Here is a 13,431-nt window from a genome sequence, read left to right as displayed (position 1 = left end):
TCATTCTTCAATGTACACAAATACCGAATCACGTACACCTAAAACTAATATGTCAATTACGCTTCAATAATCGTAAAATTAAATCAATCAAGTAGATCAGAGCTGGCACTTCCAAGGTCCAGACAGAACACAGGACTGCACGCAGCTCATCACCGACCTCGGGGTAGGGACGAGGGAGTTTTTGCTTCCTTCGGTGCCCCAGTCCTAAAGAGGGGAGAGAACAGGGGTGAGGCGGGGGTCTTAACTATTTCTTCTGGTGCTGGAAGACGGCATCTCTTGGGAGATCTGACACACTCAACCTTCAGTCTCTGGAAGGCCTCGCAATTTGGTGGGTGGAAGGGGGCTGAGCCACTTTCCTCTCTTCTAGCGTCCCGACGCCCCGGGCTGCTTATCCAGGAAAGGGGCGTTATGCTCCCGGGGAGACTGAGCAAGGAATCTGAGTGCTCAGCGCGGCGACCTTTCCGTCCCGAAAGCAGGGAGGCTGTCGCCGGGGCCCAGGGAGCGTAATCGGGTCCCGAGGCTGCACCTCCCAAGACCCTCGGCCGAAAGCTGATCCGCCCCCTTCCGGGACAGCCGGAAGTGCCGAGACTCCAGGCAGAAGGGCTTCCGGCAGGTCGGCCTGCTCACCGGGCATCACCATGGCGGCCTCCTTGGCCGGGAAAAAAATCGTGTTTGTCACAGGGAACGCCAAAAAGCTGGAGGAGGTGCCGAGAGGGTGTGGAAGTCTGGCCAGGAGGTGGCTGGGGGTAGCGTAGCGTGTGGCAAGGCCGGCTGGGTATAGGGTGGAGGAGGGGAAACAGAGAGGCGGAACTGGGTGTGTGGTACAGGATGGGGCAGCGGAGTCGAATGGCTGCGTGTGTGGAGTGGGGGCGGGCCGGGGTTGGGCTTGATAGAATGAGGGCCTTGACAGACCCGGGCACAGGACTTGTGAGCCCAGGGGCCGCAAGAGTGGAAGGATTGGCGGGGTCCTTCGCACCTGTCCTAATCACATGTTAAGCGAGACCTCAAACCCTGACTCCGACAACCCTTTTGATCTGATCCAGACCACTCTGCTGGTCTGGGGGTTTGGACAGGGCATGGGACAGGCAAGCAGGCAGAGCCGTTCACGCCACACCTGTCCAGAAATGTGGCCCTCAACCTCTCCTGGCCTCTTTCCGCATCTGTGAAAGGGGGCTAATGTGCGAGGTCCGCTTCACAGCGCAATGGAGAGGAGGAGTGAAGGAGGCAGTGGATCCAAAGTTCCTGCCTACAGGGACTTTGTGGCTAGCTCTGAGGATTCTAGAGGTTGATGGAACATCTTTGGCTGCAAATAAAAGGTACACAGGTAGCTCATGTAAACTACTAGGTGACTTGTGGGAATACAATGTTATGGTGTCCCACAGGACTTGAGAAGTTTCTCCAGGGGCTGGCTTGTCCTTGTAGTTCTCTCTGAATGCTTATCCCTTCTCCTGTTGGGGTTTTCTGCTTCCTTCCCTCCTGGTGGAGAGGGCAGTGAGGCTTCTGCTGGACATCACCTTTGACCGATCTTGCTTGTGTCAAGGGTTTGTTCCTGCTCAGAGATCCATGGCCAAGGAGGTAGGTCTTGTGGGACGGATCAAGACCACATCCACTAGATGTGTCTGAGGCAGACGAGTGGGGTGCAGTTATTAGGGAACCCTTCATTTATGCATAAGTATTGGGACAGATGGCACTTCTATGCCAGTACAGGAGCCAGAGCCCTGTGCTGATAAAAGGTTTGGTATCCTCAGGCCAGACCAGTCGAGCAGTCAGTGCCATCCTGAACAGAGCCCCATGCAGGATGGTGGGTGCCAACTCCCAAGCCCATCTCTGCCTTTGCTTGAGACTATGGCCCTCCCACATTTAAAGAAAAGGCTGCAGTGGCTAGACGAGGCTCATTGGAGAAGATGGACTTGAGGTTGGTCTAGAACAGGGAATCTTAACTCTTCATCCCTTGGTACCCATTAGTAGACTGGTGATGCCTATGAACCCTTTTTCAGGAAAATATTTTTAAATGGACAAAATAAAATACGTAGGATTGCAAAGGAAACCAATTCTACTGGAGTACAGTTTTCAACATATCACAAATATTTGTGACTGGTCACATATATTTTATAAATGCAGTGAAAGGTTCATTCTAGCATTGTTTGTTACTGTAATTTAAAAATACTGAGGATTATAAACAGTATCTTGTGATACCTGCTATGACTGTAATGGGATATGACGACCTCTGATTTTAATAGGTTTAAAGGTCACAGGAGCTGCTAATGCTATTTCAGTTTGTTTTCTATATTCACAATTGAAAGAGATGCTGAATTTCAGCTAGGGATTAGTGGAAATAGGTATTTTTTCCCATCAAAGTTTGCAGGCCTCCTGAATTCTGGGTAACTCCTGATGGGGAATTCCTGGCCTAGGAGGATAGGTAGGATTTCTGGGAACATTGGGAAGGGGAAGAGCGTTTCTGGATGGGGTTTTAGCATGGACACAGACCTGAGGTAGGAGGACTAGGAGGATGAGGAGATGGGGGAGTTGATCTGCTGGAGTGGAACCCTGAAGGCAGGGGTGAGGTTCCTGGGCCTGATTTGGTAAGCTTTAGGGGACTGGCAAGAGAGTTACCTGAAGAGAAAGGCAGATGTCAGTTTTATAGTAATGGGGAATTGTTAACAAATGGTGATAAATGTTCTTTCATTTTGGAACAGGTCATTCAGATTCTAGGAGAGAAGTTTCCATGCACTTTGGTGGCACAGAAAATTGACTGTATGTCCCTGTTTTACTTTTGAAAAATGATTTGAGTTCTCTGTCTCCCCATGACCTGACTCTCTCTGTGTGTCTGTTTCTCCAATAAGTGCCGGAGTACCAGGGAGAGCCTGATGAGATTTCCATACAGAAGTGTCAGGAGGCAGCTCGCCAGGTGCTTGCTCCATGCATGTCCCTCGCTCCCTTGTCCTGGTGGCTCCTGGGGCCTCTGCATACTGGGGATGGGTGGGGAACAATAGGGCACAGTTTGTCCGAGGACCTGCCCAGGCTGAGCTAGATTGGAGTCAGTTAAAGTTGACCCTGTAATGCGTTCTTTTCTTTTTTACTTTCTTTCTTTTTTTTTTTGGTATCATTAATCTACAATTACATGAGGAACATTATGTTTACTAGACTCCCCCCATCACCAAGTCCTCCCCACCTACCCTATTACAGTTACTGTCCATCAGCATAGTAAGATGCTATAGAATCACTACTTGCCTTCTCTGTGTTGTACAGCCTTCCCTGTGCCCCACCCCATATTATCTCTGCTAATAGTAATGCCCCCTTTTCCCTCCCTTCCCACCCATCCTCCCCAGTCCCTCTCCCTTTGGTCACTGTTAGTCCATTCTTGGGTTCTATGAGTCTGCTGCTGTTTTGCTCCTTCAGTTTTTTCTTTGCTGTTATACTCCACAGATGAGGGAAATCATTTGATACTTGTCTTTCTCCGCATGGCTTATTTCACTGAGCATAATACCCTCTAGCTCCATCCATGTTGTTGCAAATGGTAGGATTTGTTTTCTTCGTATGGCTGAGTAGTATTCCATTGTGTATATGTACCACATCTTTTTTATCCATTCATCTACTGTTGGACCCTTAGGTTGCTTCCATTTCTTGGCTATTGTAAACAGGGCTGTGATAAACATAGGGGTGCATCTGTCTTTTTCAAACTGGGCTTCTGCATTCTTAGGATAAATTCCTAGGAGTGGGATTCCTGGGTCAAATGGTATTTCTATTTTTAGTTTTTTGAGGAACCTCCATACTGCTTTCCACAATGGTTGAACTAGTTTACATTCCCACCAGCAGTGTAGGAGGGTTCCCCTTTCTCCACATCCTCACCAACATTTGTTGTTGTTTGTCTTTTGGATGGTGGCGATCCTTACTGGTGTGAGGTGATATCTCATTGTAGTTTTAATTTGCATTTCTCTGATGACTAGCGATGTGGAGCATCTTTTCATGTGTCTGTTGGCCATCTGAATTTCTTCTTTGGAGAACTGTCTGTTCAGCTCCTCTGACCATTTTTTAATTGGATTATTTGCTTTTTGTTCGTTGAGGTGTGTGAGCTCTTTATATATTTTGGATGTCAACCCTTTATCAGATCTGTCATTTATGAATATATTCTCCCATACTGTAGGATGCCTTTTTGTTTTGTTGATGATGTCCTTTGCTGTACAGAAGCTTTTCAGCTTGATATAGTCCCACTTGTTCATTTTTGCTTTTGTTTTCCTTGTGTGGGGAGATATGTTCATGAAGAAGTTGCCCATGTTTATGTCCAAGAGATTTTTGCCTATATATTTTTTTAAGAGTTTTATGTTTTCATGACTTACATTCAGGTCTTTGATCCATTTCGAATTTACTTTTGTGTATGGGGTTAGACAGTGATCCAGTTTCATTCTCTTACACGTAGCTGTCCAGTTTTGCCAACACCAGCTGTTGAAGAGACTGTCATTTCCCCATTGTGTGTCCATGGCTCTTTTATCCTATATTAATTGACCATATATGTTTGGGTTAATATCTGGACTCTCTATTCTGCTCCACTGGTCTGTGGGTCTGTTCTTGTGCCAGTACCAAATTGTCTTAATTACTGTGGCTTTGTAGTAGAGCTTGAAGTTGGGAAGCGAGATCCCCCCTGCTTTATTCTTCCTTCTCAGATTGCTTTGGCTATTTGGAGTCTTCTGCGGTTCCATATGATTTTTAAAACTATTTGTCCCAGTTTGTTTTAGAATGCTGTTGGTAATTTGATAGGTATTGCATTGAATCTGTAGATTGCTTTGGGCAGGATGGCCATTTTGATGATATTAATTCTTCCTAGCCAAGAGCATGGGATGAGTTTCCATTTGTTAGTGTCCTCTTTAATTTCTCTTAAGAGTGTCTTGTAGTTTTCAGGGTATAGGTCTTTAACTTCCTTGATTAGGTTTATTCCTAGGAATTTTATTATTTTTGATGCAATTGTGAATGGAATTGTTTTCCTGATTTCTCTTTCTGCTAGTTCATCATTAGTGTAAAGGAATACAACAGATTTCTGTGTATTAATTTTGTATCCTGCAACTTGGCTGAATTCAGATATTAGTTCTAGTAGTTTGGGAGTGGAATCTTTAGGGTGTTTTATGTACACTATCATGCCATCCACAAATAGTGACAGTTTGACTTCTTCTTTACCAATCTGGATGCCTTGTATTTCTTTGTTTTGTCTGATTGCCGTGGCTAGGACCTCCAGTACTATGTTGAATAACAGGGGGGAGAGTGGGCATCCTGTCTTGTTCCTGATCTTAGAGGAAGAGCTTTCAGCTTCTCGCTGTTCAGTATGATGTTGGTGATGTTGGCTGTGGGTTTGTCATATATGGCCTTTATTATGTTGAGGTACTTGCCCTCTATCCCCATTTTATTGAAAGTTTTTATCATGAATGGATGTTGAATTTTGTCGAATGCTTTTTCAGTGTCTATGGAGATGATCATGTGGTTTTTGTCCTTTTTGTTGCTGTGGTGGATGATGTTGATGGATTTTCGAATGTTGTACCATCCTTGCATCCCTGAGATGAATCCCACTTGGTCATGGTGTATGATCCTCTTGATGTATTTTTTAATTCAGTTTGCTAATATTTTCTTGAGTATTTTTGCATCTATGTTCATCAGGAATATTGGTCTATAATTTTCTTTTTGGGTGGTGTCATTGCCTGGTTTTGGTATTAGGGTGATGCTGGCTTCATAGAATGAGTTTGGAAGTATTCCCCCCTCTTCTATTTTTTGGAAAACTTTAAGGAGAATGCGTCTTATGTCTTCTCTGTATGTCTAATATACTTTTCTCAACCTTGACTGCATGGTGTCCTTCCAGACCAACACATAGAAATAATTGTCTCTCCCCAGTTTTCAGATACATACATTTCAGCCCCTACATTATCCCCACACCCATTGACTCCTGCACTCACACACGTCAGTGAAACTGAGAAGGACACCTTATGAAGAGTCAGGCAGCCTGAGTATGAATCCCAGCTCCCCTGTTGCTGTGCCTGGAGCAAGCTGTGAAACCTGCCAAAGTTAGGTGTCCCTATCTCTGAAATGAAGATAGGAGATTAACTATGGTATCCTTATCCCTAAAATGAAGATAAGAGATCAGCCAAGGTGTCCTTATCTCTAAAATAAAGATAAGAGATTAGCCAAAGGCTATTGGACAGCAGGCAGGTCCCAAATAGCTGTGGGCAGGGGAGAGCCTGTTGCTGATCACACGTCTCAGGGCTGCATTTCCTTGTGTGGCAGGTACAGGGGCCCGTTCTAGTAGAGGACACCTGTCTGTGCTTCAATGCCCTCGGAGGCCTCCCTGGTCCTTACATGTGAGTGCTCCCCATCCCCTTACAGGGCTTTGGCTACAAAGCCACCTGAACTTTGAAATGATTGGTTACATGATATTGTGGGTCAGTCACTGTCTTGGCATCAACAGCAATATTTCAGAGTGTCCTGAGGAAGGATTAGGGATGGGGGAGAGGCATGCCTTTCTTTTGTGAAGTGTGAGAATGTGATTGTGTAAGTGGAGATGGGCAAGGGTAACCCACCCATTGGAGAAGTACATTCATAGGCAGATCAGTTTCAGGAAAGAGGAAATAAGGAAGTTGAGATCTGAAAATAGATTTGCTTAAAAGTATGCAGTGCCCTGGAGCCCCTCAGAAAGTCTTAGTGTGTCTCTAGGGTACAGATACCCCAATATGAATTGCCCTCTGGAGGGTCGGAGGCCACATGCACAGAAGTGCTGTTAGAGCTGTGGGTCTTTCACATTTGGATTGCCAAACACGTTTGCCAAGACAGTAGAACTCTTACACATTTTTATTTACCCTATACATTGCTCCATACCCTTACCAGCATTGAGTATTATGACTTTTTAATATTTTTCAGTGTGGAGAGTATGAAATGTTCAGTTTTAATTCACATTTTTCTAATTAACAGTGAGGTTGAGGCCCTCATTGGTTTTATTCATCTGTGCATTGCCTATTGGCCCCATTTTCTTTTTCCTATTGGGTTATTTCTCTTCATTTTGAGCTGACACGTTATTTATTATGTCCCCTTGGCTGACCTGGGGCTCTAATCCTGGGGGGTGCAGGACAGAGAAGAAGGTGGTAGGAAGGTCCATCCACTTCTGGTGTCTGACTCAACTTTTATTTCTCTTGCAGCAAGTGGTTTCTGGAGAAATTAAAGCCTGAAGGTATTTATTTCCCCTTTAGATCTGTTGGGAATTGAGGATCCAAAGATGGTCTAGGGGAAGGGTCCAACTTGTAGTCAGAATCTCAGGTTGTGCCCCCACCATGGAGCCTCGGTTCACCTCAGTTTCCCCACCCTGGGCCCCAGAGAGAGCTGAGATATGGAAAGAGTGGTGGGGAAGGGCTGTTGGGAGTTGTGGGTTTGAGACAAAGGTAGTTTGAACTCTGCTGAGAAGACTGGCTCTGTTGACTGTTTGCTTCTCTGTGCCTTGTCCAGGGCCTGGGAAATGGGGGGCTGCCTGCTTCTCCTGGCCTCATAAAATAGAGTTGAATGATGAACCCCATGTCCCCGTCACCCGCTTCTAGGGTTATCACCACAAAGCCTGTCTGATGGGGCATGTAAGCCCTCCAAATTGGGGCCTTCTCCCCACCATCCCAGGCCTCAGTGGTGGGGGTGGGGGCTGAGCAGCAAGACTGCGCTGAGCCTTCACTGCGCCCACCCGCAGGTCTCCACCAGCTCCTGGCCGGATTTGAGGACAAGTCCGCCTATGCACTCTGCACGTTCGCGCTCAGCACCGGGGACCCGGGCGCACCAGTGCGTCTGTTCCGGGGCCGGACCTCGGTGCGTACCCATGCTGGTTCTCCCACGCGCCGCCAGAGGGCACTGCAGTGTGAGCTTGTCACCCAGGCTTGCCTAGACGTGCCCCTGGCACCACAGCTAGAAGCACTGTCAATCCGGAATGTATTTGACCCCTGAGGCTGGTGTTTCTGGGAAGCGCAAAATGGGTCACAGCTGCTAAGGCCTGGTATACCCAGAGCTCTGCACTGTGTGCCCTCCTGTGAAGCAAAGCAGATGTGGAAACAGGGTGACAGCTCTTCAGGCTCCATTTCAGCCAACTTCTCCAAACTTCCCTTGAATATTTCACGGCCTTTCCAGCTTTTCCTGGTCATATAGAATCTTACTTCTCCCAACTCATTCTTCCCCCAGCTGCCCTTCCACACCCCCATGCCTACGTATCAGATCCTTAGGTTTAGCTGCTTCTAAGAGGGTACAAACTAACCTTTGGGCTGGCCTGCTCCCCCGCAGCCCATCCGTTCCCTCCTTGTCTGGAGTGCACATCACTCCTGTGATTAGTCCCTTCTGCCCAGGATAAAATCCAGAGCCCCACCATGGCCCACAAAGCCCTTCACCAGAGGCTCCATTGGGGGCTGTACACAGATGTTTCATGTTGCCCTGTTTGGCTAAAAAATTTTTTATTACTGTAAAACACATAATATAAAAGTTACCATCTTCACCATTTTTAATTGTACAGTACAGTAGTGTTAACTATATGTATACTGTTGTATAACAGATGTCTAGAACTATTTCATCTTGCATAATTGAAACTGTGCCATTGAACAGTTCCCCTTGCCTTCCACCAGCCCCCAGATCCCGGCAACCACTGTTCTACTTTCTGTCTCTGTGGACTTGACCATTCTAGGCACCTCATATAAGTGGGATCATACAGTATTTGTCCTTAATTTTTGTGGCTGGCTTATTGCACTTAGCATAATTTCCTCAAGGATCATTCATGTTGTAGCATATGATGGAATTTCCTTTTTTAAAGCTGAATAATATTTGGTTGTGTGTGTGTATATGTGTGTGTGTGTGTGTGTGTTCATACACACGTACCACATTTTCTTTATTCATCTGTCAATGGACATTTAGGTTGCTTCCACATTTTGGCTATTGTGACTAGGCATGTGAAGAGTATGAACATGGGTTTACAAATTCCTCTTTGTAATGCTGATTTTAGTTCTCTGGGATATATACCCAGAAGTGGGATTGCTGGGTCATAATTGCTTGGCTAAATGTTTTAAATGTGGTTGCAGTTGTCTGCTACTTTCACTGAAAATGATCTCTCAAAACTCAGAAGTTTGAATAACCATAGTCCCTGATAACAGGACCTGGTTAACGCAGTCCCCACCATGCCTTACTGTCTCCCCAGCCTTGGCTGCTTTACATACTTTGTTGCCTGCCAGCCCCCACTTTACCTGAAATAGCCCTGTTTCTCCTTCTGTTCCCACCTGAGCTCTCTAAACCCAACTATGTCATCCTTTCAGCAATGCCTGTGTCAAGATCTTCCCCATCTCAGGACCTTGGCATCAGCTATGTCCTCCACTTAGAATGTTCTTACCTGGCCCTCTCTGGGGCCAGTGTTCCCTCCTCACTGAGGCCTTCCCTGAGCTCCCCATCTAAGTCACTCCATCCTGCTTTCTTGGGCCCAGTTCCCTGTTTGTTCCCTTTAAAGCACTTGCCTTGGGTAACCACTCATTTGTTTACTGGTGTACTTAATGCCTGTTTTACTCAAGAGATCCATTCTTTGAGGGCAGGGCTAGGCCTGCTATGACCCCAGTGCTGAGAATACTACCTGCACCACTGTAGATGTTCAGAAACCATTTGTTGTGTGGGAGGTTGCAAGTGCTTTGGTAACTGACCTTGGTCACACAGCTCCCTTCTAGCAGAGGCAGAATTTGCCTTTGGTCTGAACAACTTGACTTTTATGTGGCCAATCTCCCATCTTCTACCACTTCCTTGTATTTTTTTTTATTAGCTTTTTTTTTCTTTTTTCTTTTTTAATCTTTCATGGCAACATGCTATTTCGTGACACTGGACTAATTTGGTTGTCTCTGTTAACATTTTTCTGTTGGAATGTGCCCATTATAAGTATTTATTAAGGTCATTATGCATTGGACACTGTGCTAAGTAATTTCTAATTGTGTTATTTCACTTAATTATTAGAGCCTCCTTTGTACTTTGAGAAATACGATAATAGTAGTGGACATAGGGCTTGTCTGCTAAGTTAAGGGCCCTCAACTTCCTATTAGGAGAAAATGTTTTCTATCAGTTACTCAAAGTTGACTCTCTTCCTCAATGAAGTCACAGTTGGTTAAAGCTGTGGAGGGGGAGGGTAGCTCCAGAGGCACTGGTGGGCTGGTCAAGGATGTGGTTCATGTATGTTTGGGGAGAGCTGTCCCACTCTGCATTTTATTTATGCATTTGGCAAACATTTGCAGGCATCTTGGACCCCTTGAAACCACATATTTTGAGTAAATAGGATTTAACCAGATTCATTAACCAAACACAAACTGGCTGCTGCCTTCCTCCTAGTACATCCCCTCCACATGCAGTGACATACCTGTCCCTCCATTCTCTGGCAGGGCCGGATTGTTGTACCCCGAGGCTGCCGGGACTTTGGCTGGGACCCCTGCTTTCAGCCTGATGGATATGAGCAGACGTAAGGAGCTCCAGTTTCTCTCGGGGTGTGGGGTCAGGAGCGCAGCGGTCTGGGTTGGGTGGGCACCCCGCCCAGGTGCAGGCATGCATAGATGGGTGGGGCCAGGCTCTGAGCGTGCTGTTCCAGCTGAAGGCAGCTCTGCTGGGGTGGGTGAAAGGAATCTGGGTGGCCCAGCCCACAGTGGGGGAGGCAGCCGGGCAGAGCTGGGAGTCCTGGGCTCTCGGGCTCCACCTCACTGCAGGGTAGCTCTGTAACTTCAGTGGCTTCCCCTCTCTGCCCTTAGCTTGTCAGCTATAAACCAGATAGTTTTGTGGGATGATCTCCTGACTCCCTTGTCTAGTTTGAATAAACATTAACACTTCTGCGGTCTTTGGTCGGCACCACATTAAATCTTCCCAATGCCAAGCGTTGTCAGTATTTCACACTAACCCCCCTTGTTTACATGGGACAAGTCCCATTGGCCATTATTGGAATCAGATTTTCCAGACTAGAGGGGCTGTTGGGGAGTGTGCCCTGAGGTGCTGTTATAGGCAGGCAGGACTGAGGGCCGTGTGAAGCGGCGCTGTCCAACGATGTCTTTGGTGAGAGAAATGTTCTCTCTCTGTCTAATCCAGTAGCCACTAGCCACATGTGGCTGTGGAGCATTTAAAATATGGTTAGGCCTGCTGAGGAACAGAAATTATTTTTATTCAGTTGCCATTGATTTAAATTTAAATGGCCACATATGGCTGCCTAGTGGTCACCTATTGGACAGCACAGATCGGAAGCCCATGACAGGGATGTGGGATTCTCACCCCCCTGGAGTCCTGACACGGAGGACAGGCCACTGGCCTTCTGTCCCCCGCTCCTCCCCACCCATAGCACATTAGAGGAGACTGCTGTTTGCTCTGTCAGGCCCCACTGCTTCCTGTCAACAGATGACAAAGCTGATCAAACATGCAGCTCATCCCCCTGTCCCCGGTTTCCCTTAATGACTTTTGGACACACTAGCGCAAGTTTAACATCCTTCCGTACTCATTAATATGGGTTTCACCTACAGGGGAATTTAAAATTATCCTATTTTTTTAAAAATTAACACTGACTGTAATTTGCTGGTGGCTCCTCTGCCCTTTCCTGGGACTGCAGGGTGGTGTGAGGAATGCACACCTTCCCTGAGTCCAGGCTCCTCTGAGGTGCTGCTGCCGCCCCTTAGGTACGCCGAGATGCCCAAGGCTGAGAAGAATGCCATCTCCCATCGCTTCCGGGCTCTGCGAGAGCTGCAAGAACACTTCCGCAGCCTGACCCCTCCTGGGGCTAGTGACGACCACTCTGGCCGGGGGTCTGGGGAGGGCTAGCCTGGAACCTCACCCACGGAGCAGACACCCCTCCAAATGTTTCCCTTACTACTTCCTGGAGATGTGGAGACAGCCTCACTGGCCCTCTGGAGGGCAGCTGGCTCTGCCTGGAGAAGCGCTGGGCAGGAACACCATTCTCTTGCCCTTGGGGTTTCAGTGGTCTCCCCTGCAGTCTCCAGGCCTGGGATTTAAAAAGGTCTTTGGGAGTTAAACTAGCCATGGCAGGATTGAGGGTTTGGGGAAGAACCAAACTATAGCTGTTCATGTTTTTGAAATGCAGCAAAATAAAAGTACGGGAAGACACTTGCTTCCAAAATAAGCTAGGTATGTCTGCCTTGAAACTTGCCCCCTTTGGCAGGAGCAGGAACCCCCCGGGTGGGGGTGGGACTACTGGACAGGGGCGGCGCTGTGCCAGGGGCGCTTGGGAGCCTTTGCTAGAAGGAGTGTTGTATCTTTCCTTTTGTTGTTCAGGTCATGCGCTGACCTTTTACACGTGAGATCCATGCTGGCCATCCACTCACTGAGTGATACTGCCGCCCAGCTGGCCTCCATGGTGTTTGCTGGGTTAGGTGGCAGGCAGTGCACACTTGTTCCATACACCTTAGAGCAGCTAAGATCCTGGTCTATGATTGCAATGTCAAGTTCATTTTCATAGTGGGGGGGTGGGATGGAGTCCTTGACCCCAGTTGGGTTGATGTGCCGCATTCAGCCTGGGGCCTCTAGGCCCCTCAGGAGGCCTGCCTCAGCTACCCCAGACCCTCACTGTGTCCTGGTGACACCATTCCCTGGGAGGCACCTCAGGGGCTAGGGGTGGTTCCTTTGCCTTTCCTGCAGGTGTTTCTCTGGTAAGAGGTGCCCGACCCCAAAGATGCTCAGAAAGACCTGTTGTGTGGGATGGGATGCGGGGGGTGCTTAGTGCTGCCAGTCACTCCCGGGCTGGCTTGTGTGCTCACAGGCAGCTCTGGAGGACGTCCCCCCCGGTTACTGTTCCCCAGTGCTGGCAGCATGGCCCAGGGGTCTGGGTCTCGCCAGTTTTCCCACCTACACTGCACAGCATGTATGGGTGAGGAGAGAGTATAATTCTTTGGTTCCCCGTGGCCCATGAGGGAGTTCATCTGCCAGCCGTTGTTTCCCTAGTGAATGCCAATGGCCAGGCCCAGCCTCCTGAGTTGTCTCCCTGGTGGTGGGTGGTGTCTGGCTGGGCTCAGATGTGGGGTGCTAGGGGCCTGCCTGCTTCCCGCCTGGTGATTCTGGACATGGCTCCCTTGCAGAAAACACTCAGGCCACTGGGCAGGGGGCCCCAAAGAAGGGTCACTTGCCACATGGGTGGGACAGCCCTTTGCATTTTCTGCTCAGCTTCCTCGTTCTGTCCTGGGCCCACTGTACACTGTTCCCCTTTAAGCCTTCAGCTACCCATCTCCACAAACAACTCTGAACATGCTCGCACCCACCCCACCACCCTCAGTGCGGACGCAGCCCCTGCTCCACCCGAAGCCCTCTGAATATAAAAGCTAGGAGCCACCCAACACACCGGAGAGGTCAGAACTGCTGTTCGGACCTACACGTGCCTGTTTTCAGTCTCCCAGTCAGTCTCCTTTCAGGCTGCTCTGCAGCTGCCTTTGG

The 13,431-nt window shown here is 48.1% G+C and overlaps 1 protein-coding gene across 4 annotated transcripts; it reads left to right on the top strand.

Moving 5' to 3' along the window:
- Positions 1-548: 548 nt before the first annotated feature.
- ITPA (inosine triphosphatase) lies at positions 549-12,127 on the top strand. 4 transcript variants are annotated; one of them, XM_057502811.1, is made up of 9 exons: positions 554-704; positions 1,541-1,575; positions 2,697-2,754; positions 2,844-2,908; positions 6,265-6,338; positions 7,170-7,201; positions 7,703-7,818; positions 10,398-10,474; positions 11,667-12,127. In XM_057502811.1, the coding sequence occupies exons 2-9, from the start codon at positions 1,564-1,566 to the stop codon at positions 11,806-11,808; spliced, it is 576 nt and encodes a 191-aa protein (XP_057358794.1). In that variant the 5' UTR covers positions 554-704; positions 1,541-1,563; the 3' UTR covers positions 11,809-12,127. The 4 variants fall into 4 exon arrangements, with proteins under 4 accessions (XP_036780538.1, XP_057358794.1, XP_057358793.1 ...); XM_057502810.1 differs by having other exon boundaries at positions 1,493-1,575; XM_057502809.1 differs by having other exon boundaries at positions 568-736; positions 1,488-1,575.
- Positions 12,128-13,431: the final 1,304 nt, after the last annotated feature.

Source organism: Manis pentadactyla, chromosome 5 (assembly GCF_030020395.1).
Source record: "Manis pentadactyla isolate mManPen7 chromosome 5, mManPen7.hap1, whole genome shotgun sequence".
Taxonomy (NCBI): Eukaryota; Metazoa; Chordata; class Mammalia; order Pholidota; family Manidae; genus Manis; species Manis pentadactyla.
The sequence above is the reverse complement of the archived record's forward strand: the minus strand, read 5'-3'. Positions and strand labels throughout refer to the sequence as shown.